Source organism: Oryzias latipes, chromosome 4, assembly GCF_053564925.1.
Source record: "Oryzias latipes strain Hd-rR chromosome 4, Olatipes_Hd-rR_3.1".
In the NCBI taxonomy this organism is placed as follows: domain Eukaryota; kingdom Metazoa; phylum Chordata; class Actinopteri; order Beloniformes; family Adrianichthyidae; genus Oryzias; species Oryzias latipes.
The window spans coordinates 22,097,157-22,125,007 of record NC_136240.1 but is presented as its reverse complement, the minus strand read 5'-3'; the positions used below and the strand labels follow the sequence as shown (position 1 = coordinate 22,125,007).

The 27,851-nt window shown below is 42.0% G+C and overlaps 1 protein-coding gene and 2 long non-coding RNA genes across 7 annotated transcripts in view; 1 reads left to right on the top strand and 2 right to left on the bottom strand.

Annotated features, from left to right (window-relative positions):
* Positions 1-27,851, top strand: part of LOC144991910 (complement factor H-like) — a 245,652-nt gene that overhangs the window by 47,108 nt on the left and 170,693 nt on the right. The window contains exons 1-6 of one of the 5 annotated variants that reach the window (XM_078946125.1): positions 489-658; positions 7,938-8,117; positions 8,367-8,564; positions 10,206-10,388; positions 10,509-10,703; positions 10,780-10,959. The exons of the other annotated variants lie outside the window; for them this stretch is intronic. Of the exons in view, the coding sequence (XP_078802251.1) occupies positions 589-658; positions 7,938-8,117; positions 8,367-8,564; positions 10,206-10,388; positions 10,509-10,703; positions 10,780-10,959 (1,006 nt within the window). The 5' untranslated portion in view covers positions 489-588. Of the gene's footprint in view, positions 1-488; positions 659-7,937; positions 8,118-8,366; positions 8,565-10,205; positions 10,389-10,508; positions 10,704-10,779; positions 10,960-27,851 lie in introns of those variants that run through there. 5 annotated transcript variants of the gene reach the window in all.
* Positions 11,132-12,066, bottom strand: LOC144991913 (uncharacterized). The gene is made up of 2 exons (XR_013655581.1): positions 11,417-12,066; positions 11,132-11,338 (listed from the first exon to the last, which is right to left on the bottom strand). It is a non-coding gene; the product is annotated as an uncharacterized LOC144991913 (long non-coding RNA).
* Positions 15,931-16,357, bottom strand: LOC110014716 (uncharacterized). The gene is made up of 2 exons (XR_002289714.3): positions 16,216-16,357; positions 15,931-16,137 (listed from the first exon to the last, which is right to left on the bottom strand). It is a non-coding gene; the product is annotated as an uncharacterized LOC110014716 (long non-coding RNA).

Sequence of the window (27,851 nt, the reverse complement as noted above, 5' to 3'; positions counted from 1 at the left end):
AGTGGGACTGAGGTGAAGAAAAAAGACTGTTTTCCTGCGATCGAGGTGTGGATTATTGATGATCCGGTTTTCCATTCATTGAAGTTAGTTTAGCGGGTTTCTTCTGGGCAGCGCAGATGTTCTCAGTGCGGATCTGCAAGCCTTCAGCACAGCCAGGGGGTGATCTCCGGGTCCCGGAACAGCCGGCCGTCCACGTAAAGTTTGTCAACGGCCACAATCGCTCTCGAACCAGCAGCAAGATGCTTCCTCCTCAGCGGGAACAGGATCTTCCTTCTACGGAGGATTTCTGCCGGGAACTGGTCATTAACGCTGTTCAAGAACTTTAAATTACAGCATACACTTTGGTGAGGTCACAAACATTTATCCAGCCTTGCACAAAAAGATAGCAAGTTTCAAAAGACTTGTTTGTGAGCAAAGTTCTCTGCAGCAGTCAATATTTGAAGTAAAATGGTTCTTGTAGGTGTATTTAAGTACCATGCATCATACAATTTCAGTGGACAGTCCATGTGATGTGCAGTGGGATCCATAGTGAAGAAAAACTCCTGAACTGTCCCATAAACAGCAGCACTATCTCAGATCTCTGACACCATGAAACCGTGGCTGACTCTTTTTACTTTTCAGCTTTTGAATCTTCTGCAGATCTCTTTGTCACAAAATGGTAAGTAAATCAACTGATCTCTTATCAACTTTCGGAACACCACAGTTTTTGTTTTGTTTTTTGGTTTATTTGTTTTGGGGTTTTTTTGCTTGACATTTGCTGTTGTTGATAATCATAATAAGCCACAGTCTTTTATTCTAGCACTTTTTGCAGCTGTTCAAGGTACTTACAGGTAATCATCAGTAAAAAGCATTGTAGATTTCATAAAGCAAGCTTTAGTGGAAAAATCTACTTGGAATTTTCAGATCTAAATCAAAACGTTAAATGAGTTGGAAAAGTGCTTGTGTACTAGACGAATATGGGTGCAAGAGCGGACTAATGGTACAGTCAAAAGGGAAAAAAAACAATAACTTCAGACTAGTGTGTGTAACCGTACGGCATACAACAGACAGGATAGTTGAAACATATTCAATCCAATTAAACTTTTAACACTGGAGCTTTAACTCCAATTTGTACATTCTTTCTACCACTGTAACTTCAGTCGTTTACGAAATTTCAGCAGACTCTGAAACAGGGGAAAGTTGATACGTAGTACTGCACAGCAGTAAAGTGCTTACCCAATCAACGTAAATAAACTAATTCTAGCATGGAAAAGAGTGGCTTTGGGGCGATATGTAAGACTTTATATTAGTAATGTGTTGCATATCAGTGCAAAGCTGATATAAAAAGCTGCAGCTTATTCACGTTGAGCTTGTTAGTGGTCAAGTAGCTAGGGTATATCAAAAAGCCTGTTTTATTTAGATGTTGCCAATGACTTCTCAGGTGTTAAAGGGTTAAAAAAGTAACCTTCTTTCCATATTGAAACACAGTAAAAAACATACTGTAAACATTGTTGCACCACAGTAAACAGTCTGGTTTCTTTTTACTTTTATTTGTGATTTATGAATATGAATAACTTGTCATTTAATGGAAGTTTCTTTTAACCTTTAATGTCTCATATGGAAACACTTGCCTTTTGTCAGGCCGAAGTTGAAAATAATGTTTTTTGTTTTTTTTTTCATAATCTTTCCTGCCTGGATAAATAAAGGTTAAATAAAGAAAATAAGACAGAAAATAATATTAATTCATAATTAATTTTCATTAAGACCATAGAGGAAATTTTGAGCTTTATGTGTTTTTTTACTGTCTGACTGATGGGTTAACCCATTTGTAAATTCAACCACACTTTTACTTTGACTTGTCTTGCCCAGTCTTGAAATGTTGTTGAATGAGTGGAGTAACTTATGTGCACCTCCAACTAAAGTATTATTTTAACCATGCAGATGCTTTTCAAGAGTTTACAGTATAACCATGGTTAATGAAGCACACGAAAAAACGCCAAAGACAAAATCAGGTCTAACTAAAAAGTACTGTCACAAGAATTTGTCAGTCACATATTCTGCAAGTTGTCCCACAAAAAAATGTGAGAGGTCTCTAGAGTGCAGCATATGGGGCGGCAGTTTAGCTCAGGCAGTAGAGCAGGTCATCCAACATCCAAAGGGTTGGGGGATTAATCCCTGCTCTACCCAGCCATCCGTCACCCCCATGAGCGCGGCCAGCTTGCAGCCCACCGGACCCCCCCCAGGATGGGCCAGGATGCGGAGAAGAATTTCCACATTGTGGGATAAATAAAGTATCAATTGTTATTATTATTGTTATATGTATACTTCAATTGAGAGACTGAATGAACAAATATGAGTTTTAGGAATTTATACTTTTCACAAAATGATTTATTTGATTTAAATAATGTGTTAATGTTAATGGATTGTTTAGCATCAACAAATTCTGTCTCTCACAGACCTTTTACTTCTTTGACCTTTTTTTAAATTCAGCTCCAGTTTTGAGATTATTTGACCACAGTAACTGTTCCAGAGGACTATGAAGCGAATAATTGCAGCTTTCCACTGATATGCAACACTTTAGATTTGCATTAAATATTCCCCTCTCCCTCCCCACACACACTGAATTTAACAAAGAAATAATAAATAATAAAGTAACAAAAAGGGGTTTATACAAATTTACACTCTGGTTTTTGAAGTTATATAACCTCTTTTTGTGATAGTTTAACCTGTCCAACACAGCTCTAATCTTTTTCCTCAGTTGTTGGAAAGAACAAGAAAAAAAATAAAAATAAAAGAAAGACAAAAAAAAATTTGTATTATGTTGCATATCAATGCAAAGTCAATATGAAAAGAAACGTTTTTCCTTCTCAGAGTCTCAAGAGTTAAGACTCTCTTCTATCCTACAGTTGTTAGTTATAATAAAGGAATATGTTAACTACCATAAATTCCAAACTACAAAGCGCACCCGATAACAAGCCGCACCCACCTATTTTCACGTGCTTTACTTCTTTGAACATACACAAGCCGAGTCGGAGTAAAAGCCGCATGTATTAGGCAACACGGAAAACCTGACAAATCATGTTCTGACTTCCAGAGTAAGTGTGATTCGTTACCACATTGCGGGAGAAGACAGCCTTGCCTCAGGCTCATGCATTTAAAGACACCCACATCTGCCAAACAGCATGGACCTCTATGCTGTTCAAAAGTTCCTCAGTTATGGTTTTTAATTTATTTATTTATTTTTTTAGTTTTTTTTACTTATTGACAATCTAGGTATCATACATAAAATTACAAACAGTAACCAAATAATCAACATTACATCTCTCAGTTATGATGAGGAAATTTACATCCGCGATCCCTCATTTCCCATGAGTCTTAGGGGCTAAAGGCGGGGCCAATGCCCGACTCGCCACACTGGTGTACGTGTTTAAGAATGAGCAAGTAGCAGCAGTGGCTGGAGGGGTGAACGGGAACAGATCTCCTCCCGCTTGTGTCGTGGCAGCGTTATGGGAGTAACAGGGCTGGTTAAAAAAACACACCAGTAAAATAAAGCAGCGGCGACTGAAAAGCGCGCGCGTCAGAAGTGTCCTTCCACAACAAACACTGTTGCTCCGGGGACGCCTCTGCGCTCCGCGCTTGCCCCGCGCGTTCCCCTTCCTATCTTCTCCGACACCTTTGGCCAGGGCGGCTCCAGGGAGGAGCAAATCGTGTCTGTGCAGAGCAATCTGACTTAATACGTTTTGTGGATGAGGGGCGGATGCGTTGTTACGTGTGGGAGCCATCAGACTGCCATCTGCCCCGCAGCGCTATGTGAACGAGCAGCAGGAGAACATGTCTCCAGCTCACACGGAGGTTGTGAGCTTTTCAATGCAAAATTCCGGTCAGTCCTTAGAACCGTAAAAACGATCACGTGGATTTGTGTTTCCAGTCGTGTCCCGACAAAATAAAGGCTGTTGTTATTCCCACATATATACGTGCAGCCAGCCGAGTCACTATGACTCAGAGGTAAATTCCCTCCTGAGCATGCGCTGTTCTCTCCGTCACGCAGCTGACCAGCTTTTCCAAACCCGTTGGTGATGGTGGATTTTTTTCACGCTGCTTTTAACGATTGCTTTTAACTTGAAAGCTTCATCATATTGTAGCGGCGATCACGTGCACGTTGGGTCTAATGGCACCAAAGGATTCTGGGATGCGGCCGGGCATGCGTGTTTCGTTTTGTTGAACCATGACTGAAGTGTCTAAGACCTGAAGTGAGGTCCATGCTGTTTGGCTGCCTAGAGGTGTGTTGAATAGTGATGGGACGATGATACCTCAAGGAGTGTATTGACACACTAAACAAACTGTATTGATACTGTGTTGGTCACCCAATAGTGACCCCTGCAGTAGTTATAAAATCATTGCAGGTAAAGAAATTCCTTGTTCGTGTAAATGCTAAAACTGAGATGGTATGTAAAATATAGCAAATTAGAGTAAAAATTCCGAGTTACAATTTCTTTAACTCTTTATCAGAATCAGAAATACTTTATTGATCCCACACGTGGGATATTTGTTCGTTACCATAACAATTGACAGGGAAAAAAAGACTAAGTATAATATAAATAAAAAACAAGAACAAGGAAAATGTGGTATAATTTAAAGAGCTATTTACGAAACAGTGCAGGTAAAGAGATGTGCAAAATAAAGAGAAAAAAAATGTGCAAAGGTTATCTTCTGCATTGTGAGTTATTGAACAGGGTTATAGTATTGGGCAGGAAGGATTTCTGGTACCGGGCAGTTTTGGAGCGGAGCTGTCTGAGCCTTCTAGAGAAGGAGCTCCGCTGTTTGTCCAGAACAGGGTGGAGAGGATGCTCTGGGTTGTCCATGATTGAAAGGAGTCTGTTCAGTGACCTCCTCTCCATCACTGTTTCAAATGTGTCCTGTTTGCAGCCAATGACAGAACCCGCCTTCCTGATCAGCTTGTTCAGTCTGTTGGTGTCACTGACTGCAATGCTGCTTCCCCAGCAGACCACGGAGGAGAACAAAGTGCTGGCCATCACAGACTGCTAGAAGATCTCCAGCATCTTGCTGCACACGTTGAAGGACCTCAGCTTCCTTAGGAAGTAGAGTCTGCTGCAGGCCTTCTTGTACACAGCAGTACTGTGGCTCCTCCAGTATGTGCACATTTGTCAACTTGACTGTTAAATCATATGAAATAAAAGACAAAAAAGTGATTAGTTCATGATTTTTTTTTGAGGAACAAAAGTTTTTGCAGTGTCTTTGCTCCAAGGCGATTTCTCCTCTTACACACCAGCTCCCCAGCCTTGGAAAATACTCTTTTGCGTGGTACAGACGATGATGATGAGCAGAGAGTTTTAAGTGCAAGTTGATAAAGATGTGGGTATATTTCCTGGATCAATTTCCAATATTGCAAAGAATCTTGGTTTCTGGGTGTGTTTCTGCCAGGTAGCGTTGGACTTCAATAATGGAGTCAGCTGTTGCGTTCCTCCTCTTCTGGGTCTCTGCAACCTCCATATCTAACGTTTTCCAGAGATTGTTCCCTAAAAAAATAGTTAATCATTACTTTATTATCACATAATAATAAACAGGTGATACAGGAGCTCCCTGAATCCCTCATTTTCAACAAAGCTGAGTGGCTGACAATCTTTGATCATATTGACCACTGCCTCATCCACTGCTTGCTTGTTAGGAACTGCAAGCCAAAAGGAAATATTTTGTCAAAAGCTTAATAAAAGGACTGTAATTTTTTCAAACAATATCAAATAGACATAAGACGACATGGTGGTTTAGTGGTTAGCACTGTCGCATCACAGCAAGAGGGTCGGAGGTTCGATACCAAGCCTTGAGCCTGTCTGTTTGCATGCATGTTTTTTTTTTAGCACAATTTTTAGAGAGAATTTCAACATACCTGGGGTACTCTCACGAGAAGTTGCCAATTCTTCATTGCCATGCCGAGCTCTATAATGCCTCAGCATTGATGAAGTGCTCTTATTGATATAAGATAGCTCTGTGGAGCAGAGACGACACCTCACCTACAATAACATAAAAAGTTAATTTATCTGAAAACAATTCAAACCTCTTACCAGAACATTGCATTAAAAAAAATAGACAGCCCATCTCATGATTACGAGATCAGGATCTCATAATTACATGATAACATGAATAAAGCAACTGTAAGGCTCTTTAACTGACTATCATATGTATCACAGGTCCTTCACTTGATAAACTGATAAAGTGAGTGCAATGCGCCACCTTAAAAAATAGTATATAAAGGAGAAAAAGATTTACCTTGTTTGGCGTCACGAGATCAAAATTATTCCACACCGGGGAAAACTTCCTAGGACGATCCATGATCAAGCAAAACTCCATCCGACAAACCCACGACATGTTGATACAGTTTGTTTCCTTATGAACACACTTTGGCGCAGCACATCCAAACGATACAGTTCCTGTATCGGTCACGTGATTCTTTCTTAAAGCAATACACGCACAGATACGAGGTTTCCCTCTTGAGCTCTCGGCACTGTGCTGATGCACCAGTGTCGCTCGTCCCATCACTAGTGTTGAATAACAAATGACTTGTGCTTGGTGTTAGATAAAGAATTCAAACCATTCACTGAGTCTGAAAGTACGTACATGGCGGCCGCCAATTAAATCCATAAATTAGCCGCGTCACTGAATAAGCCGCAGGGCTGTAAGCGCAGGAAAAAGTAGCGGCTTGTAGTCCGGAAATTACGGTAGTTATCATTATAAAACCACTGACCAGCTCAGTGGCCTTGTGGGAGAGTGTCAGACTGGAAGGTCTTGAGTTCAAATCCAGGCAGAGGGACCCAATGCCTCCCTGCTTGACACTCACCCTTAAGTGGTTGGAATTTTGGGGGTTAAACCACCTAATGGTTCCTGAATCTGCAGCCAACCCAAGGGGATGGGTAAAACATGGAGAACACTTTAACTTTAAAAGACTTTAGACGGGCCTGGACATGTCCTGGTTTAAGCAGGGGAACCTTCTGTACATGATTTCAGACTATGACGTCTTAGTATATTATCAACAGTAACCTTGGAAACAGTGGTCCCAGCTTTATATAACCCTTGTGCTATCCTAGGCACTTTAACATAGGGAGTGGGGTCATCTGCATCTAACCCTTGTGCTGTCTTAGATGACCCCACCCTTACACTGACGTGTTCTAACTACCATGACAAAGGTGGATAAAGGTGGACGGTAATCCATGGACACCACTGAAGATCACAAATCATTGAAGAAAAAAGGTTTAGCGCACTGTCTAGTGTGTCTAGATGACCCAACTCCCAATGTTAAAGTGCCTAGGAAAGCACAAGGGCTAAGATCATTGAGATCCCACAAGATGAGATCTTGCATAGAGTTCCAGTCAGAGGGAGATTTATAGTCATGTTTAGCTTCTTTCATTTTCTAATTATTGGTTCAACACTGGACCTTTTTTTCACCAAGCTGTTTGGCAATTGCCCTGTTGCGCTTTCCAGCCTTGTGGAGGTGCCTTTGGGCAGCCCCTAGGTCTTGGCCAAGTTAGCAGTTGGAGTCTTACTGATTCTATATGGTGGACAGTTGTCTTCATGCACCTAATGACCTCAAGCAGTTGCTTCTAATTTCGGATGATAAGTGGAGTGGAGTTGGACTATTTAAAGGCAGACTAACAGGTCTTTAAGTGTATGATAGGCAGGTGTTCAAATACATATTTGCACCTGTAGCATATAAAAAAATATTAAAAAAAAAACATGCAATGTGATTTATAGATTTTTTTTTTTAAATTGTGTCTCTCACAGTGGGCAAAATTAAAAAAAATTGGAAAATGTCTGACCTCTCCATGATGTCTCAGTGGGAGAACTTGCAAAATCACAGGGTATTCAAATACTCATTTGTACAGGATATTCCTGATGAATATGAAAACATTGTGTGTGTGTTCTTTTCTTTTCTTTTTATCTTTTAGAATGTTCACGGCTCCCTGGTGTGCTCAATGCACATGTGTCAGAACAGACCAGAAAAGATGTGTATCAGCTAGGAGAGACCATAGTCTTCACATGTGACACTGGTTTCACATCAGACCTGCCCATTAAATATGTGTGCAGCAGTGAAGGCTGGGTGACTCTCCGTCAAGAATGTTGCTACTGTGAGTGAAATATATTTTCATTGTTCTATGTACTATTTGATCAAAAAATTCATCAGGATTATCATTTAAAAAACTCGAGCTAAGATGTTCAGCAGGCACATGCACAATCAGGATCATTTCAAGTTTGTATTTATTGTACACTAATTCTTTTATAATTTAAAAACTTTCGTAGAAAATAAAAATAGTCTCAGAGATAAACATGCATTGTATTTAAAATTCATAACTGCTTAATCAATACTATGTTATCAGCATCCACAGCCAGCTGTGAGCACCCATCTGCTCATGGAGGGCTCAGAATTAACGGGTTACCAGAAGACAACAGTCCAATACCTCCTGGTCATGTCCTAATATTCGGCTGTGATGATCCTGACAAACGTCTAAATGGCAGTTCAGTGTTGATCTGTGACAGAGATGGACAGTGGAATAAACCAGTACCCTCTTGTGAAGGTAAATACAGACTAGAGTACAATTGATTTGAAATCATCTTAATTTAATTTTCTAAGAGATGTATTTGAACAATGTCTTTCTCTTAAATCATAAAAACAATTTAAAAAGCGCAGTTGAACTTAACATTTAGACAGACGAGAGAGTCAACCAAAAATCAGAAAGGAAAACAATATTTTGTTTTATATACACATATGTACATATATATATATATATATATATATATATATATATATATATATATATATATATATATATATATATATATATATATATATACATATATATATATAGATATATATCTATATATATATCTGGGGGGAAAAAATGTAGCCTACTAGCGCAAAGTAGTGTTTTTGCAATGCCAAGTTGTGGCTTCCAAACTGTGTTTGCAATTGCAAATTGAATGTTTAGACACAGGACTTCAGCCTTCCCAACATGCACCAGTATGTTGGTTTCAATGCTGCGGGAGATTTAAAAAATGGATTTGGGTTGCATAGTTCTGATTACTTAGAATGGCAATTCCTTTTTAACTGTGATGTACTAGTGATTTTAAATATAATGCAACCATTATCTTTCACTTGAGGCTGGGGTCAAGACTGCAAAAGTGGCACATAGTGAGGGTTACACCTCATAATTAGTTAATTTTTTTTTTTAAAATTTCATACAAATTAACCCTTGTGCTATCCTAGGCACTTTAACATTGGGAGTTGGGTTATCTAGACCCACTAGACAGTGCGCTAAACCTTTTTTCTTCAATGACTTGTAATTTTCACTGGTGTCCATGCATTACATGAAATCTTTCCACCTTTATCCACCTTTGTCATAGGGAGAACACGTCAATGCAAGGGTGGGGTCATCTAAGATAGCACAAGGGTTAAATCATACTCTTTTATTGTTTGTTTTTTTAATTGTTTATAAAACTGGTCAGTTATCAAAGTTATCAAATACAAAGACAAAATATGAAAAAAGAATAACTGAAAAAAAATGAAGTGCTCTGTTCAATCACTTGTTGAAAAATGGATTGGTGCCTTTATATACTGTCTATCTTTAAACTCTAACTGTATTTTATTTTTGTAAGACAGACTTCCATTTTTTCCAATATTAGATACAGAATAGTGGGATGTTAAAGGTAATCGAATATAAATTTGTATGAGTATAAAGGTATGTGGTCGAAAGAATAATTAAAATCAATGCAACCATTATCTTTCACTTCAGTCTGGGGTCAAGACTTCAAAAGTGGCACATAATGCGGGCTCCCAAACTCGCCTTCTCCCAAACACTTTAATTATGTTTTTTTTGTTTTTGTTTTTTGATTACACCCTAAAATCATCCCCTTATATATATATTTTAATGATTAGAAGTGCCTTCTGAAATAAAAGATTTCCAAAAGCAGAAAAAAGTTTTGTAGGAAAAACAAAAGGTATTTGTATATTGTTAAAATGTCCACAAGTAGAATAATAGACCATAAAAATACTGTAATATATTTTGTGAACACATGTTACAATAGTTGATTTTTTTATTATAACTTGCTGCTATTAATGCAATATCTGCTCACGCTTAAATTAAAATGTTCTGATTTTGAAGCGGCTCTGCTGCTTTAAAAAAGAAAAGAAAATGAATGCTGGTGCGTCCTTTCTACAGAGGTGACATGTGACATGCCTCAGATTGCTCACGGCCGTGTTACTCATTGTCCTAAAGTGTACAAAGAAGACGATTATCTGACTTTTGTTTGTGACAAAAACTACAAAGCTGCTGATGAAAGACGTTCAAAGTGCTTAAAAGTTGGGTCTGAAGCGGTGTGGAGCCCCACACCTCAATGTTTACGTAAGTGTAAACTTATTTATCAAATTTGAGGTTTGTAACTGATAAATTCTGTCTAGTTCCAACATTCTAACAAATAATCTGCTCTGTTTTTTGTTTTTATTTTTTATTTATGAAATCCAGTTATACAATGTAAAGTGAATTTGCCACCAATCCAGGGAACAACATTTAACCGTTATGACAGAAACGTGTTCTCACCTGGTGACACGTTAACAGTCACATGTGAGGGGGATCGCTGGATTGTAGACATGAAAACAACCAGAACACTTGTTACCTGCAAGGGTAATGGAGAATGGGACATCACACCGGAATGCAGAGGTAAAGTAAAGAAATTATTCAACTTCAAGCAACAGAAAAATGAAGTTTTCCTAATCATTGCATTCTCTTATTCTAGATATTACATGTCATGAAGACCGGCGAGACCGATATCTGTCTTCCTTTTATGTTCCATGGGGACAAAGGAAAATAAATGGCCATGCAACTTATTCTTGCGAACGTGGCTATGACAAACCACGTGGTGTTACTCATGCTATATGTACCAGAGATGGATGGATGCCTGAGCGACTATGTGAAGGTATTGTGACAGCCACAATGTTACTTTTAAGTAGCCTTTTGTTAGAGAAATTTGCCTTTACTAATTTGGAAAAAAAAAGAGTAAAATAAAATAGCACTGATTGTGTCATGGTATGTCTTAACTTGATGGACCCAGATGCTGGAACCCGGAAGAAAACCGAGGAGGCGAGAGGTAAGAGAGAGGTATTTTATAATTGGTAAGGAATATAGCTTGAAAGTTCGAAATATGGAGGAATGAGCTAGAGTCCTTGGCTTGAAGGTGCGGCGTGGCCGGAGGGTTTCGGCAGGACGTTTCCAGAACAGCAAGGCAGTTGCGGACGGCGGGACGTGGAACCAGGGAAAACTTCGGTGACCAGGTGAGCACCCGTGGATGTGTAATCCTGTAAGTGAGGCGTAGCAAGATTATCGAGAGGCAGATTAACATGGAACATGATACTAGATTTGACCAGACTAAGCACCGTTGAGGAACAACGAACTGGCGTAGAAGAGAGGCAGTGGATCTCCTTAAGTAGAAGTGGCTTGATGAGATGAGTGAAGTCAGCTGGTCACCGTCAGGAATGGAGCAGAGGAGGAAGGGGGGAGGAGTCTGACAGAGGCACCATGTCAGTACCCCCCCCTCAACGACCGCCACCTGGCGGTCCAGGACGCCGATCCGGGTGGGCACGGTAGAAGTCATCAATGAGGGTATGGTCCAGGATGAGGGAACGGGAGACCCACGAGCGTTCCTCTGGACCATAACCCTCCCAGTCCACCAGGAACTGCCAGCCACGGCCACGGCGCCGAACATCCAACACCCGACTAACCGTGAAGGCAGGAGCGCCGTCGATGATACGGGCGGGCGGCGGGGAAGTGGACGGCGGGCACAAAGGGCTTTCATGAACAGGTTTAATTTGGGAAATGTGAAAAGAAGGGTGGACCTTGAGTGCTGCTGGCAGGCGTAATCGGACACAAGAGGGGTTGATGACACGGTCTATGACATAGGGACCAATATAGCGAGGTGCCAACTTACGGGATGTAGCCTGGATGGGAATGTTCTGAGATGACAGCCATACCTTCTGGCCAGGTTGGTAGTTGGGCCCCACCACCCTGTGACGATTGGCGATCTGGCAGTTGCTCTTCTTGGTGCGGAGGAGAGCTGCCCTGGCCTGGTGCCAAATACTTTGGCACCGCTGGAGGTGTAGTTGAACCGAGGGCACTGCCAGATCGAGTTCCTGTGATGGAAACAGAGGTGGTGAGTACCCTAAGGAGGCTTTGAAGGGGGACATACCCGTAGCCGAAGAAGGGTGCGTATTGTGGGCATACTCCACCCATATCAGGAACTTGGACCAGTCAGCACTGTTCTGGGCGACCAGACACCTAAGAGCCGCCTCCAGCTCCTGGTTGGCCCTCTCAGCCTGCCCATTGGACTGTGGGTGGTATCCATAAGTGAGGCTTACAGAGGCTCCGAGGGCGGAGCAGAATGATTTCCAAACGTGGGACGTGAACTGGGGACCCCGGTCAGAGACGATGTCGGTGGGGATGCCGTGATGGCGGAATACTTGGTTGACAAGGATGTCAGCTGTTTCGGAGGCGGTGGGTAGCTGAGGAAGGGGAATAAATTGAACAGCCTTAGAGAAGCGATCAATAACGGTAAAGATGACGGTATTGCCTTGAGACGGTGGTAGTCCAGTTACGAAGTCCACGGCGATGTGGGACCAGGGTCGGCTGGGAGTGTGGAGAGGTAGCAGATGACCAGCAGGCGGGGAGTTTGAGGTCTTGGAACGAGCGCAGGTTGTGCAGGCAGCCACATACTCGCGAACATCCTTCATCATGGAGGGCCAGAAAAAACGTTTCTTGAGGAGGTTAAAGGTTCTGTGAACCCCTCCATGGCAGGCAATGCGAGAAGCATGTCCCCATGTGAGTACGTCGGATCTAAGAGAACAGGGTACAAAGAGAGTTCCAGGGGGGCAAGTTACATGATCAGGTTTCTCACCTTGGGCCTGCTGGACCTTTGTTTCAATATCCCAGGTGAGGTTACCCACAAAACAGGTGGTGGGAATAATGGGAGAGTCAGTAGTGGTTTCGATGGAGCTATACTTCCTGGAGAGAGCGTCCGGTTTGATGTTACGACTGCCTGGACGGTAGGTGATTGTAAAGTTGAACCGGTCCAAAAACAGACACCAACGGGCCTGACGGGAGTTGAGTCGTTTAGCGGATCGAAGGTATGCCAGGTTCTTATGGTCCGTCCAGACGATAAACGGTAATTCTGCCCCCTCCAGCCAATGACGCCATTCTTCTAATGCCAGTTTAATTGCCAAAAGTTCACGATTTCCGACATCATAATTTTGCTCAGCGGGAGATAGCTTTCGGGAGTAAAATGCACAAGGCTTGAGTTTGCCGGAGTGATCCTCACGTTGGGAGAGGACTGCCCCTACCCCAGAATCTGATGCGTCAACTTCGACAATGAATTGTTTCTTAACGTCGGGTTGAATTAGGATGGGAGCTGAGACGAAAAGTTCCTTGAGCTTGGCGAAAGCTTTGTCAGCGGCAGGACTCCAAACATAGGGCTTATTGACAGATGTGAGTTGGGTGAGGGGTGAAGCAATGCTACTGTAGTTTCGAATAAAGCGTCTGTAAAAGTTAGCGAAACCCAAAAATTGTTGCAGTTTTTTGCGTGTCTCGGGAATCTCCCATTTGGCGACGGCCTCGATTTTGGATGGGTCCGGCCTAATGCTACCGGCCTCAATAATGTATCCCAGAAAGGTGACAGTAGGTACATGAAATTCACATTTTTCGGACTTAACATACAGTTGATTTTCCAGCAGTCTTTCCAGGACGAGGCGGACATGATGTTCGTGTTCGGTAGGGTTGGTGGAGTAAATGAGGATATCGTCTAGGTAGACAAAGACAAAGCGGTTGAGAAAATCACGTAAAACGTCATTTACCAGTCTTTGGAATACCGCAGGGGCATTGGTGAGGCCGAACGGCATGACGAGGTACTCATAATGGCCTAGCGGTGTTTTAAAGGCAGTTTTCCACTCGTCGCCTTCTCTGATGCGGACCAGGTGGTAAGCATTGCGGAGGTCTAGTTTAGTGAAGATACGAGCCTCCCGGACAGAGTCAAAAACGGAGTTAATTAAGGGAAGGGAGTATTTATCCTTGACCGTGATTTGGTTAAGTTCTCGATAGTCGATGCAGGGCCGCAGAGACTTGTCTTTTTTTTCAACAAAGAAAAACCCTGCACCGGCAGGAGAAGACGAGGGGCGGATGTGACCAGAGGAGAGGGCTTCTTGAATATATTGCTCCATGGCTGTTTTTTCAGGACCGGACAGGTTAAACAGTCTTCCCTTAGGGAGGGTGGCACCACTAAGGAGCTCAATGGAGCAATCATACGGCCTGTGGGGAGGTAACGCGCTAGCTTTAGCTTTACAAAACACGGGCTTGAGATCATGATAGCAAGAGGGGACTTTGGACAGGTCGACATTATTTATCTCGCCAGAGGAGGTGGTAGTAGTCGGCGGAATAGCAGAGTGTAAACAATTGGCCATACAGTAAGTGCTCCAGTTAGTAATGCGGAGGGTAGACCAATCGATGTGGGGGTTGTGCAGATGTAACCATGAAAACCCCAGAATGATAGGAGTTTGTGGCGATTGGGTAACAAAAAATCTTATGTATTCACGATGGTTACCGGAAGTAAGAGCTAAAATGGGTTTATTTCGGTGAGTGATACGGGAAAGCTGTTTGCCGCCCAACCCGGCCGCAGTAATAGGATTGCTAAGTGGTTCAGTGGGCAAAGAAAATTGTTTGACAAGGTGCTGCAATCATGAACTAGCCCATTATGGGATATTTTGACAGGCACAAACAGAAAGACGTTTTCTTTAGTGTAAAAAGAGTCCTTCCCCTGTGACCTGTCGCCTAATGGGGTACTCAGAGGTTTACGGAGCGGGCACTGCGAGACCATGTGATTTGAATGTCCACAATAAAAACATAAACCCTCGTACTTGCGTTTTTGTCTCTCTTCTGCTGTCAACTTGGAATGACCCACTTGCATGGGTTCCTCAGTGACGTTTACACAAGGTTCGGGACTAGAACGAGAGGAAACATTCCCCATAGGGGTATGGATGGGTGTGTTGTAAGTTTGCTTACAGTTCTGTTGATTTCTTTCATTTCGACGGGCTCTGAGCCAAATGTCAGACCGGAGGGCTGCAGAGACGAGTTCTTCGAAACTATTTGTTTCAGGCTGTGAGCAAAGATGGTCTTTTATAGTTTCGTTCAGTGATTGGTAAAAGATCCCTTTGAGTGCAGTGTCGGGCCAGCCTGCCTCCACTGCCAGGATCCTAAAATCAACGACATGATCACAAACCAAGCGGTTGCGTTGTTGGAGGCTAAGCAACCGTCGGATAGCTTCCTCCTGTTTACGAGGTTGATCAAACACAAGACGGAACTCCTCAATAAAACGGTCAAAAGGCAGGTGAGTGATGGGATGGCTGGCCAGAAATGCTTGAGCCCACTGGAGAGCTTTATTCCGTAATGCAGTGACTATCAGGGTGATTTTGCTATGGTCAGTTTGGTAATACCTTGGTGCTTGTTGAAAAATGAGATTACACTGTAGTAAAAATCCGCCGCAGGCTTTGACATCCCCGTAGAAGGGTTCTGGTTGGAGGCGGAAGTTTTCTGATGACGTGGCGGAAGTAGGAGTGTTGCCGGAAGACGGCGGCTGAGTAAGCGCTGCGGGGGTAGAGACTTTTTCGGTTAGTTCCAAAAAGGTTTGTGTAATACCGTCTAGGCGATGAAGAAGGTCCTGTTGAGCCGAGGACATCTGGGCGAGAGCATCCGCTTCATGACTAAGAATCATTCCTTGCTGCGATATGGCGAAGCGGAGTCCTTCCGGATCAGCTGGGTCGGGCGTCGGGCCAGTTCGTTCTGTCATGGTATGTCTTAACTTGATGGACCCAGATGCTGGAACCCGGAAGAAAACCGAGGAGGCGAGAGGTAAGAGAGAGGTATTTTATAATTGGTAAGGAATATAGCTTGAAAGTTCGAAATATGGAGGAATGAGCTAGAGTCCTTGGCTTGAAGGTGCGGCGTGGCCGGAGGGTTTCGGCAGGACGTTTCCAGAACAGCAAGGCAGTTGCGGACGGCGGGACGTGGAACCAGGGAAAACTTCGGTGACCAGGTGAGCACCCGTGGATGTGTAATCCTGTAAGTGAGGCGTAGCAAGATTATCGAGAGGCAGATTAACATGGAACATGATACTAGATTTGACCAGACTAAGCACCGTTGAGGAACAACGAACTGGCGTAGAAGAGAGGCAGTGGATCTCCTTAAGTAGAAGTGGCTTGATGAGATGAGTGAAGTCAGCTGGTCACCGTCAGGAATGGAGCAGAGGAGGAAGGGGGGAGGAGTCTGACAGAGGCACCATGTCAGATTGGACTCTTTGTTTATAGAAAAATGAAACAATGTTATAAACTTAAAGACTTACAAAGCAAATGCTGTTGGTTTTAGACATTTCTATGTAAGAACAGTATACTTTTTATCTGGGAAAAAGACAATGTATGAGTGCAGAAAAGTATTTCTTTTGCATATTGCATATTTTTTTTATTTTGTTCTTTTGTAAAATAAATTTGTGGCTGCAAAACTTTTGCATCCGTTAAAAATACTTGGCTGTATCAGATATTTTGCAAACTTGCACAGATAGTTTGTGTATTCAGAAATCAAATCAAATCAAATCAACCTTTATTTATATAGTAGCACTTTTACAACATGTCACTCAAAGTGCTGTGCATAAAATACAATAAAAACAAGATGACAAGACTAAGAGTGCGACAACCCCCCCCCCCCCCCCCCCCCAACACACGCACACACACACACACACACACACACGTACGCACACCATGATAAAAGAGTGATAAAATGATGGAATGTAGAGACCTGGCTTTGTCCTGAAGTGGGGAAACGATATTTTGGGGACATGTCCACATCAGTGAACCCCCCACCCAAGTTCACGGAGAACACTACCACAGGACCCCCCAGTTCCGATCAAAAGAGTCAGACCCGGGAGATCCCGCTGCAGCTACCCCGTTCACTGAGAAGGGTCAGTCATCGATGTGGAGGATCCCTCAAAGGAAAACACTGGAGTTACAAATAAAATGTAAAAGGAATAAAATTAAGATTAAAATTAGTTAAAACATGAACAAGAAACAAATAATTACATAAACGTTAATAGAATTATGAAATTATAAGTGTGACTAAAAAATTAAAAATAAATAAATAAAATAAATACAAATAAAAAATGTATATACATACACATATAAAACTATAGTAAAAAGAGAAAATAAATAATTAACATATCAAATAAATTCTTAAAATTCAACTAAAAGCTAAATTAGAAAGGTAGGTCTTAAGCCTTCCTTTAAAAACATGAAGAGTCTCTGCAGCCCTGAGGCTCTCTGGGAGGCTGTTCCACAGGAGAGGTCCGTAAAAGCTGAATGAGGCCTCACCGTATGTTTTAGTTCTAACTTTTGGAATAGCCAAAAGGCCACACCAGAGGACCTCAGGGTCCGCGGGGGCTCATACTTTTAAATATGAAGGCCCGAGACCATAAAAACATTTATAAACCAATAAAAGAACTTTAAAATGAATTCTGAATTGCACAGGGAGCCAATGCAGTGATTTTAAAATCGCTGTAATGTGTTCCCGCCCCCTGGTCCTCGTCAACACGCGTGCTGCTGAATTTTGCAGCAGTTGAAGGTTTGCTATCCTTTTTCTGGGAAAACCAGAGAGCAAGGCATTACAATAATCTAATCTGCTGGTAATAAAAGCATGCATTAGCACCTCTGTGCTGGCAAGACAGAGAAATGGGCGGACTCTGGCTGTATTTCTTAGATGATAAAATCCAGTTTTCGTGATATTTTTAATTTGTGGGATAAAATTCATCTCAGAGTCAAAAAATGACACCCAGGTTTCTCGCACACTGAGAAGTTTAGTAATGGTATTTAGGTCATCATAACACAGATATTTATATATGTTTTTCTACAAATGTACACGCAAAGGTGAAAAGACCAACACTGTAGTTAAAACTTTTTACTACAAGATCTTATCATTCTTTAAACCACCTGCTAAAATCAGTGACAGCTGATTCGCTGTGGCGACCCCTGAAAGGATAAACCGAAAAGTAAACAAAAACATTTAAGTCCCAAAGGGCTAAAATTCTTGTTTTTATAATCATGCTTGCATTTTATACAAGAAAAGAAAATGGATAGCTTAATCATTTTGCAAAGATAATGTAAAATGAAATACTAACACAAAATAATAATAATAGTTAAGGGGCTTGTTTCTTGCTGACATTGCTATGTTTAGAAATTTTAGTCAATCATAAGTCTAACAATGAGCAACAATGAATGACGTCTGACTGACAGAAAGAACCATTTTCTTATGGTTCAGTTGCTGTAGTCATAATGGCAAGTTTCTTATAATAGACTGAGAGTAAAAAGTAATCCCAAATTTTAATAATGAATAACGTAAAAAAAGAAAAATCTAGATTAATAATTAACTAGTTTCATAATATTGTAACACCTTTTTTCATGCAGCACTGTAACACATAAGTCGAATAAAGAGCTGTAATTATAACAGCACGACATTTTGTTGTCTAAATAGGTAGAGGCAACATGGTTTATGGGTGCTGATTGATTATTCAGATTTCATGATGTTTGTACACAATATTCAGGCAAACAACATTAAAAATCCTCCCAAACACTGATGGCAACATAAGACCTCACTGGAGAAAGAAATATTGACTTTCAACAACCTAATGAGGTTTTAGGAAGACACATTCAGTAACTCCACACAGAAAGCTCGCAGTCTGGACATGAACCAGTGTCTTCTCACTGAGTGTTCCATATAACCACCATGCAGCTTTATTAGGGCCCGAGCACGGAGTGCAAGGACCCTATTGTATCTGTTAGGTTTATTATTAGGGCCCGAGCACGGAGTGCAAGGACCCTATTGTATCTGTAAGAGTTATTATTATTAGGGCCCGAGCACGGAGTGCAAGGACCCTATTGTATCTGTTAGAGTTATTATTATTAGGGCCCGAGCACGGAGTGCAAGGACCCTATTGTAATTCGAATGTTTATTATTATTATTAGGGCCCGAGCACGGAGTGCAAGGACCCTATTGTATCTGTTAGGTTTATTATTAGGGCCCGAGCACGGAGTGCAAGGACCCTATTGTATCTGTTAGGTTTATTATTATTAGGGCCCGAGCACGGAGTGCAAGGACCCTATTGTATCTGTTAGGTTTATTATTAGGGCCCGAGCACGGAGTGCAAGGACCCTATTGTATCTGTTAGGTTTATTATTAGGGCCCGAGCACGGAGTGCAAGGACCCTATTGTATCTGTTAGGTTTATTATTAGGGCCCGAGCACGGAGTGCAAGGACCCTATTGTATCTGTTAGAGTTATTATTATTATTATTATTATTATTATTATTCTTTTTCTTCCGACGGAAGAGTCGCCTTTTTGAGGCCTTTAACATACCCCAAAACTCACCAAATTTGGCACACACATCAGGAGTCGCGAAAAATTTCGTATTTTACAGGAGATTGGCATGGGCGCACAAAAACGGCTCGACAGCGCCACCTACAGTGACATTTGTCCCGAGCCCCCGCATATGCTTTAACATACAAGCTTGATTTTTACAGGACATGTTCATCAGATGGAAACCTACAAAAAAGTCTCTTGGTACCAAGCTGTCAGTCGCACAGGAAGTCTGCTATATTGGTGTCAATATGTCATTTTTGCTCTATTTTGGACATTTGTAGGCCTCCTTCTAGAACGAACTCCTCCTAGAGATTTATGAATAATGACTCCAAACTTTGGTTTTGTAAACTAAACACATGTCCGATGTTAAATTGCAAAGCTTTTAAGTTTTTATAGATGTTTGTGACCATGGCGGCGCGTCAAAATTGGAGGTCGTTTCGAAAACACGCCATGAAAAGAAAAATGGCCATTACTCAGCCATGCATAATCCAATCTGATCCAAAATTGATGTGCATGATTGTAGTCTGACTCTGAACACATCTGCAGTGAAAAAATCTGGACAAAGTGTAGCGCCACCTGCTGGCAAGAGGAAATGACATGTTTTACTTGGAGCATCACTGCTCCGAGTAGGATGAGCCGACACACCTGAAAATGACGTCCACCTGTTGAAAAGCCATTGAAGTTTACTCTGACAAAAAACCATAACTTTCAATGCGGGGGTGTGGTCGTGACAGAGCGGCAAAGTTGGGCATCTCGCTATGCACACAAAAGTTGCTCTCACGTGCACATTCCTTGTCCAATCTCACTGAAATTCAATGGATATGATGAAGCTTCTATTCTGAACCCATGGATATGACAATCTTGGACGAGCTCTATAGCGCCACCTAGTTATTGCATTGGGCACATTCTGCCCTGTATTTTCTCTTTGCTTTGTCCGATGTGCATGAAATTAAAACTGGAGATACTCAGAAGGGTCCTCTCTCATCATGTAAAGTTTCATGGGTGTACACCTGACGGTGCCTGCGTAACAGGAAGTGGTCGATTATGTGCACCCAAATAATAGAAATTTATTATAAATCAGCCGTTTGTCTCAGGAAGCTGAGATTTCAGAATTAGATGCCTTTAATAACCTCCAGCTTTGATATGTAACACTATAGAGTCTACGAGAAACTTCATCACTTGATTTTTTTAATGAAATTTTGGACTGAACAAAGATTTTTAGCATAAATTCTGTTTAGGTTATCAGCACCAAGAATTCAACTTTCATAGGAATTTATGTGCTACTGCTTCCTAAAAAAATTCAGAATGATTGAAGTTACAGGTGACATCTTAGAGAGCATTACATCCAAAAAGGTCCGAAAACGTCTTTTTAGGCAAAACTGCAAACACCTATTTTTTTGCATAACTTATCTTTCAAATATCAGCACAAAAAAATTAAAAACGGTAGGGATCTGTGTTTGCTGCCTTCCATATTTTTTTCAGACTTAAAAGTGTAACAGATGATTTATAAAAAATCCTTTTCATCCAAAAACCTGTGTTAAATCTGTCTAGACTCCAAACAAACATTTTTTTATGGTAACTTATGTTTCAACAATCGACACCAATTTTCACAGACCTAAAGCTGAACATGTCCCATAGCTCCCTGAATATTTTCATAGATATAAAATGAACTGGTCATTCTAACATCTGGCATTCTAACATCTAACATCTTACATGTCAAAGCCTCTCTCAGCCTGGCTCTGCTGAAGGAGTCGTGTTACAACCCCGCCCCCTCCTGCTGGGACCCCTGCTATGTAAATTAGCAAGCAGTGAACAGAGAGATGAGGAGTAAGAATGGTCATTACTCAGGCATGCATAATCCAAAGACAGCCAGTTAAACACTGAAAGACATATTTTTTCGGTATGTCTTTCATACATCTTTAGTATTAAAAACTCTCCAAGATGAATGTGCCTGACTCCACCTGCAGGTGGATCACAGACTTCCTGACGGACAGACAGCAGTATGTGAGGCTGGGGAAGCTCGTCTCAGATACTCGGACCACAAGCACCGGATCCCCCCAGGGCTGTGTCCTTTCACCCCTGTTACTCTCCCTGTACACAAACAGCTGCACAGCTGGTCACCTGTCTGTCAAACTCCTGAAGTTTGCTGACGACACCACACTCATCGGCCTCATCTCTGACGGAGATGAGTCGGCCTACAGGAGTGAAATAGCCAGGCTGGTGTCATAGTGCAGCGCTAACAACCTGGAGCTTAATGCTCTGAAGACAGTGGAGATGACAGTGGACTTCAGGAAGGCCCCAGCCCCCCTCCCCCCTGTCATCCTCTGTGACTCCCCGGTGACCTCTGTGGAGTCCTTCTGCTTCCTGGGAACCATCATCAGCCAGGACCTCAAGTGGGAGCAGAACATCAGCTCCATCACTAAGAAGGTCCAGCAGAGGATGTACTTCCTGAGGCAGCTGAAGAAGTTTCACCTCCCTGAAAAGATGCTGGTAGACTTTTACACCGCCATCATCGAATCCACCCTCACGTCCTCCATCACAGTCTGGTTCGCTGCGGCCACGGCCAGAGACAAGGCCAAGCTGCAGCGCGTCATCCACTCAGCAGAGAAGGTGATCGGCTGCCACCTCCCGTCTCTCCAGGAGCTGCACATCTCCAGGACCTGGAGGCGGGCAGCCAGGATTGTAGCCAACCCCTCTCATCCAGGACATAATCTCTTTCGGCCCCTCCCTTCTGGCAAGAGGCTCCGGTCCATCAGGACCAGGACCTCGCGCCACAAGAACAGCTTCTTCCCCACTGCAGCCAGCCTGCTGAACAGAACCCCAACTCCCCCAGGTGACCCCCCCTCCCCCCCGCCCACCAAAGGACTGTCGGTGCCACTTACAGGCCCCACCATCCCAGCCCATCTGTGCTCCCACTTTAATTCACCTTACTCTACTGTATATAGTGTGTTGTTGTTGTTAACTTAATTTTTAACTTATTCTTAATTGCACTATACACCAAGTCAAATTCCTCGTTTTGTAAAGTGCGCTCTACTGAACCTGGCAATAAAACTTTTTCTGATTCCTGATTCTGATTCTGATTCTATTAATCATTGTTTTTTATTCATTCAAAATGCAATTAAATCAATATTTTATCTTTTTTCTTTTCCTTTTTCTTTTTTTTTTATCTCTTATATCCTTTTTTATAATCAATGTTTGAACTTCTTTTCCTTTCTATTGTCATGGTTTCAGTTTGTTGTCTTTTTTTTCGCTTTAGTTCTTGTTCTGTCTTGTTTGGTTCTGTTTCCTGTTTTATTTTGAAAGGTTTCCTGTCTTGTCATGTTTCTTGAGTTTTACTTCCTTTGGTCCCCATCTGCCCTAATCGTGTTCACCTGTGTCTTGTCTGCCCTGTCTGTATATAAGTCTTGTCTCTGCCTTCCTCCTGTGCTGGTCCATTAACTTCTGCTCATGTTGATCACGTCTTCTTGTCTGGCGTCCATGTCCCTTGCCATGCCACAGTAAGTTTTTGTTTTTAGTTTTGTCATCCTGCTCTGCAGCGCTTTTTAAATAAACCCACTTGCCCTGAACCCGTTTGCCTCCCGTCTCTCCGCCTGGGTCCTACCTGCTCTCGAGCCTCCCCCCCACACGACATCTATACATCCAATGAAATTAAACTACAAATCAACAAACACAACTGATAACAAATGTCTCTAAAAAATGATGTGTATATTTGCAGAACCTTAAAAACACCAAACAAATAACAAATGCTTCCCAATTAAAGCACAAAAAATGGAACACAAAATGTAAAACCCAAGTTAGAAATTGCAATTTGAAAAAGATACTTTTTTCAGCAGCTTTTCAAAATCAATCACCAATTCTACTCTTCTGTGGATGAAACAAAGAACTCCAGAACAATGAAGCCATTTCTCTAAGTCTCTCTCACCTTCAGTTTTAAACAAGGTCTGTGAAAATCCACCATACATTGGTCACATGAACTCAGAGACCTGCTAAAAGTGCACAATTGTAAAAGCTCTTTTATATAGACAACTGTTTGTTTGCTTAGAGCTGTAAATATAAAAAAAAATGCTTTTCTATCACCTAGACACAGATGGAGAACCATATCAACTGGATTAATAACAGGGTGGCATGTTTAGACAACATGAAGCTGTCCATCACATTTTTGACCTAAACATGTAAACACATCCTTGGCTCTGCGGTTAGGAAATGGTATTTGGGAATCTCTTTATACCAGGAGCCAGCCTGGCCATTGGAACATCGCCACAGTGCCCATCCAGACTGGGACAGCAACGGGGTCCACTTCAGAGCCGTGAGCTGCTGTGTTTAACTCCAGCTGTCCCAGCAAGGTAGACAACTGCAGCAACATCCACTGACCAAGCTGACAAGCCCTGGCAGAAAAGATCCCCACAAGAAAAACACTGGCTCAGGCAGGCTGGTCAAAAAAAAATAGTTTTGCCATTGTCTTGCAGCTCGCAGATCAAGTGGTTTAGTTTTCCAGTAATGTCAGTCAAGAATGCAAGTTCAGATTCACAATGTTCATATTCACCATATTCAACAGACATCTCCTCCAATAGCACCTTAAAAATCCTGTGCTGTTTAGCTTTGCAGCTGAGGTTGTTTACGATTTTCAGAATAAGAGTCATTATATGTCCAGAGCCAATCACTTCTGCACATAAGGCCTGCTGGTGAATGACGCAGCAGTAATGCAGACATTTTGGAAAGTCTGGGTCAGCTTTACAGTGAGTGATGAAACCTGTTTGTCTATTGATCATAGCAGGAGTCCCATCTGCAGTCACTGCTACCAGCTTTTCTAATTGTACCTTTTTCTGCACAAAAACTCCTTCACCGTGTTATACATTTCAACTCCTCTTGTAATTGTCTGTTAGGGCAGATGTGTCAGGAGTTCTTCTCTTGTGGAAACCAAAAGCTATGCTGTACTGTTGCCGTCCACAGACTCATCACACTGGACGTTAACCACCTGCACTTTGCAAGATCCCGGTCCAGCTAATTGGCCAAGTTATCAGACATAGCTGACACTCATCTAGACATTGTAGTGGAAATTGAATGAGTTCTATTGTTCTCATCCTTAGGGACAGTGATAGCAATTATCATCATTGCTTGAATTTTTTTCATGCTATATGCAAAAGTCTTTGTCCCTTAAGGCAACAGATTACAGCCCCCCCCCCCCCAGGCTGCTGTCGTATTAACAATAGCTTGGAGCTCCAGAATGGACAAGAAAAAACGACGAGAATGGCTCGAGCAGGGCGTTGCTCACGGGGCGGTCGCTCGTGCCATGCGGTCGCACGTGCTCGGGCCCGCTAAATGCTACTTGTAGCTTTAATTATTATTATTATTTTTCTTCTGCCGGAAGAATCGCATTTTTGAGGCCTTTAACATACCCCAAAACTCACCAAATTTGGCACACACATCAGGGGTCGCGAAAAATTTCGTATTTTATGAGAAATTGGCATGGGTGCGCAAAAATGGCTCGACAGCGCCACCTACACTGACTTTTGTCCCGACGCCCCGCATACGCTTTAACGTACAAGCTTGATTTTTTCAGGGCATGTTCATCAGATGGAAACCTACAAAAAAGTCTGTAGGTACCAAGCTGTCAGTCGCACAGGAAGTCTGCTATATTGATGTCAATATGTCATTTTTGCTCTATTTTGGACATTTGCAGGCCTCCTTCTAGAACGAACTCCTCCTAGAGATTTGTGAATAATGACTCCAAACTTTGGTTTTGTAAACTAGACACATGTCCGATGTTAAATTGCAAAGCTTTTAAGTTTTTACAGAAGTTTGTGACCGTGGCGGCGCGTAGAAATTCGACGTTGTTTCGAAAACACGCCATGAAAAGAAAAATGGCCATAACTCAGCCATGCATAATCCAATCTGATCAAAAATTGATATGCATGATTGTAGTCTGACTCTGAACACATCTGCAGTGAAAGAATCTGGAAAAAGTGTAGCGCCACCTGCTGGCAAGAGGAAATGACATGTTTGACTTGGAGCATCACTGCTCCGAGTAGGATGAGCCGACACACCTGAAAATGACATCCACCTGTTGAAAAGCCATTGAAGTTTACTCTGACAAAAAACCATAACTTTCAATGCGGGGGTGTGGTCGTGACAGAGCGGCAAAGTTGGGCATCTCGCTATGCACACAAAAGTTGCTCTCACGTGCACATTCCTTGTCCAATCTCACTGAAATTCAATGGATATGATGAAGCTTCTATTCTGAACCCATGGATATGACAATCTTGGACGAGCTCTATAGCGCCACCTAGTTATTGCATTGGGCACATTCTGCCCTGTATTTTCTCTTTGCTTTGTCCGATGTGCATGAAATTAAAACTGGAGATACTCAGAAGGGTCCTCTCTCATCATGTAAAGTTTCATGGGTGTACACCTGACGGTGCCTGCGTAACAGGAAGTGGTCGATTATGTGCACCCAAATAATAGAAATTTATTATAAATCAGCCGTTTGTCTCAGGAAGCTGAGATTTCAGAATTAGATGCCTTTAATAACCTCCAGCTTTGATATGTAACACTATAGGGTCTACGAGAAACTTCATCACTTGATTTTTTTAATGAAATTTTGGACTGAACAAAGATTTTTAGCATAAATTCTGTTTAGGTTATCAGCACCAAGAATTCAACTTTCATAGGCATTTATGTGCTACTGCTTCCTAAAAAAATTCAGAATGATTGAAGTTACAGGTGACATCTTAGAGAGCATTACATCCAAAAAGGTCCGAAAACGTCTTTTTAGGCAAAACTACAAACACCTATTTTTTTTCATAACTTAATCATCATATATCAACACCATTTATTTTTTCAAATGTAGGGATCTGTGTTTGCTGCCTTCCATATTTTTTTCAGAAGTCCAGGTGAAACAGATGATTTTAAAAAAATCCTGATTCATCCCAAAACCTGTGCTTTTTCCGTCTGGACTCCAAACAAGTGTGTTTTAAAATTACTTATGCTTCAAATATCCACACCAAGTTTCACACGCATATAGCTGAACATGTCTAAATGCTTCTTGAATATTCTTTACAGATATAAAATGAACTGGTCAACTGTAGGATGTCATTTCCTCTTACATGCTTAAGTCTTTTCCTCATGCTGCAGCCTGCTCCTCAATCATCCCTGTTGCTGGAGTCAAATTTCACCCCCCCCCCCCCCACACACACACACACACACCAGCTGCCAGTTCATATGCTAACTAACCCAGAAGTGAGGTGACAAGAGTTTAGACACAAGAGGGAGGGCAGACTGCTTTTTCATTTGTTTTGTATGTCTTTCATAGATTTTTATGAATAATCATTGCTTTTCTAGTCATGTAAAATGCAATTAACCTAATATTTTATCTTTTTTTTTTACAAACAAAACATATGAATGTGCTCCAAAACAAAACCCAACTCTCAGTACAGTTCTACAGATGTAACATAAGACTTAGACAGTAAATGTCTCTTTTATCCTTTTTTAATCAATGCTGCAACTTCTTTTCCTTAATATAAATCCAATGAAATTAAACTACAAAACCAAAAAACACAACGTATAGCAAATTTCTCTAAATAAATTATGTGTATATACAATATGTAGCACTTTTAAACAAAATAATAACAAATCCTTCCAATACAAGCACAGAAAAATGGAACACAAAATTTAAAACCCAAATTTGAAATGGCAATTTTAAAAAGATAATTTTTTCAGCCTGCTAAAAGTGCACAATTGTAAAAGCTCTTTTATATAGACAACTGTTTGGTTGCTTAGAGCTCTAAATATAAAAACAATGCCTTTATGGACGTGGCACGGATGGCACGGATGTTCAGCAGGGTAAACCCCAGGAAAGCGGCGGGACCTGATGGAGTTCCCGGAAAGGTTCTGCGCGCCTGCGCCGATCAACTCTCCCAGGTCTTCACAAAAATCTTCAACCTGTCGCTAGCTCAGGCTTTCATCCCTGCTTGCCTGAAGTCATCCACTATCATCCCGATACCCAAAAAGTCCTCATCCACAGCCTTCCTCACGGACTTCCGCCCAGTTGCACTCACTGCTGTCATCACAAAGTGTCTGGAGCGGCTGCTCCTGGGACACATCAAAGACTCCCTCCCTCCAATCTTCGTCCCCCACCAGTTTGCTTACAAAGCAAACAGATCAACGGATGATGCCATTTCCATCACCCTCCACACTGCGCTGAGCCACCTGGAACACAGAGACACCTACGCCAGGATGCTCTTTGTGGACTATAGCTCAGCCTTTAACACAATCATTCCTGACATTCTGGTCAACAAACTGTCTGAACTAGGACTCCACCCACTCACCTGCTCGTGGATCAAGGACTTCCTGACAAACAGACCACAGACAGTCAAAC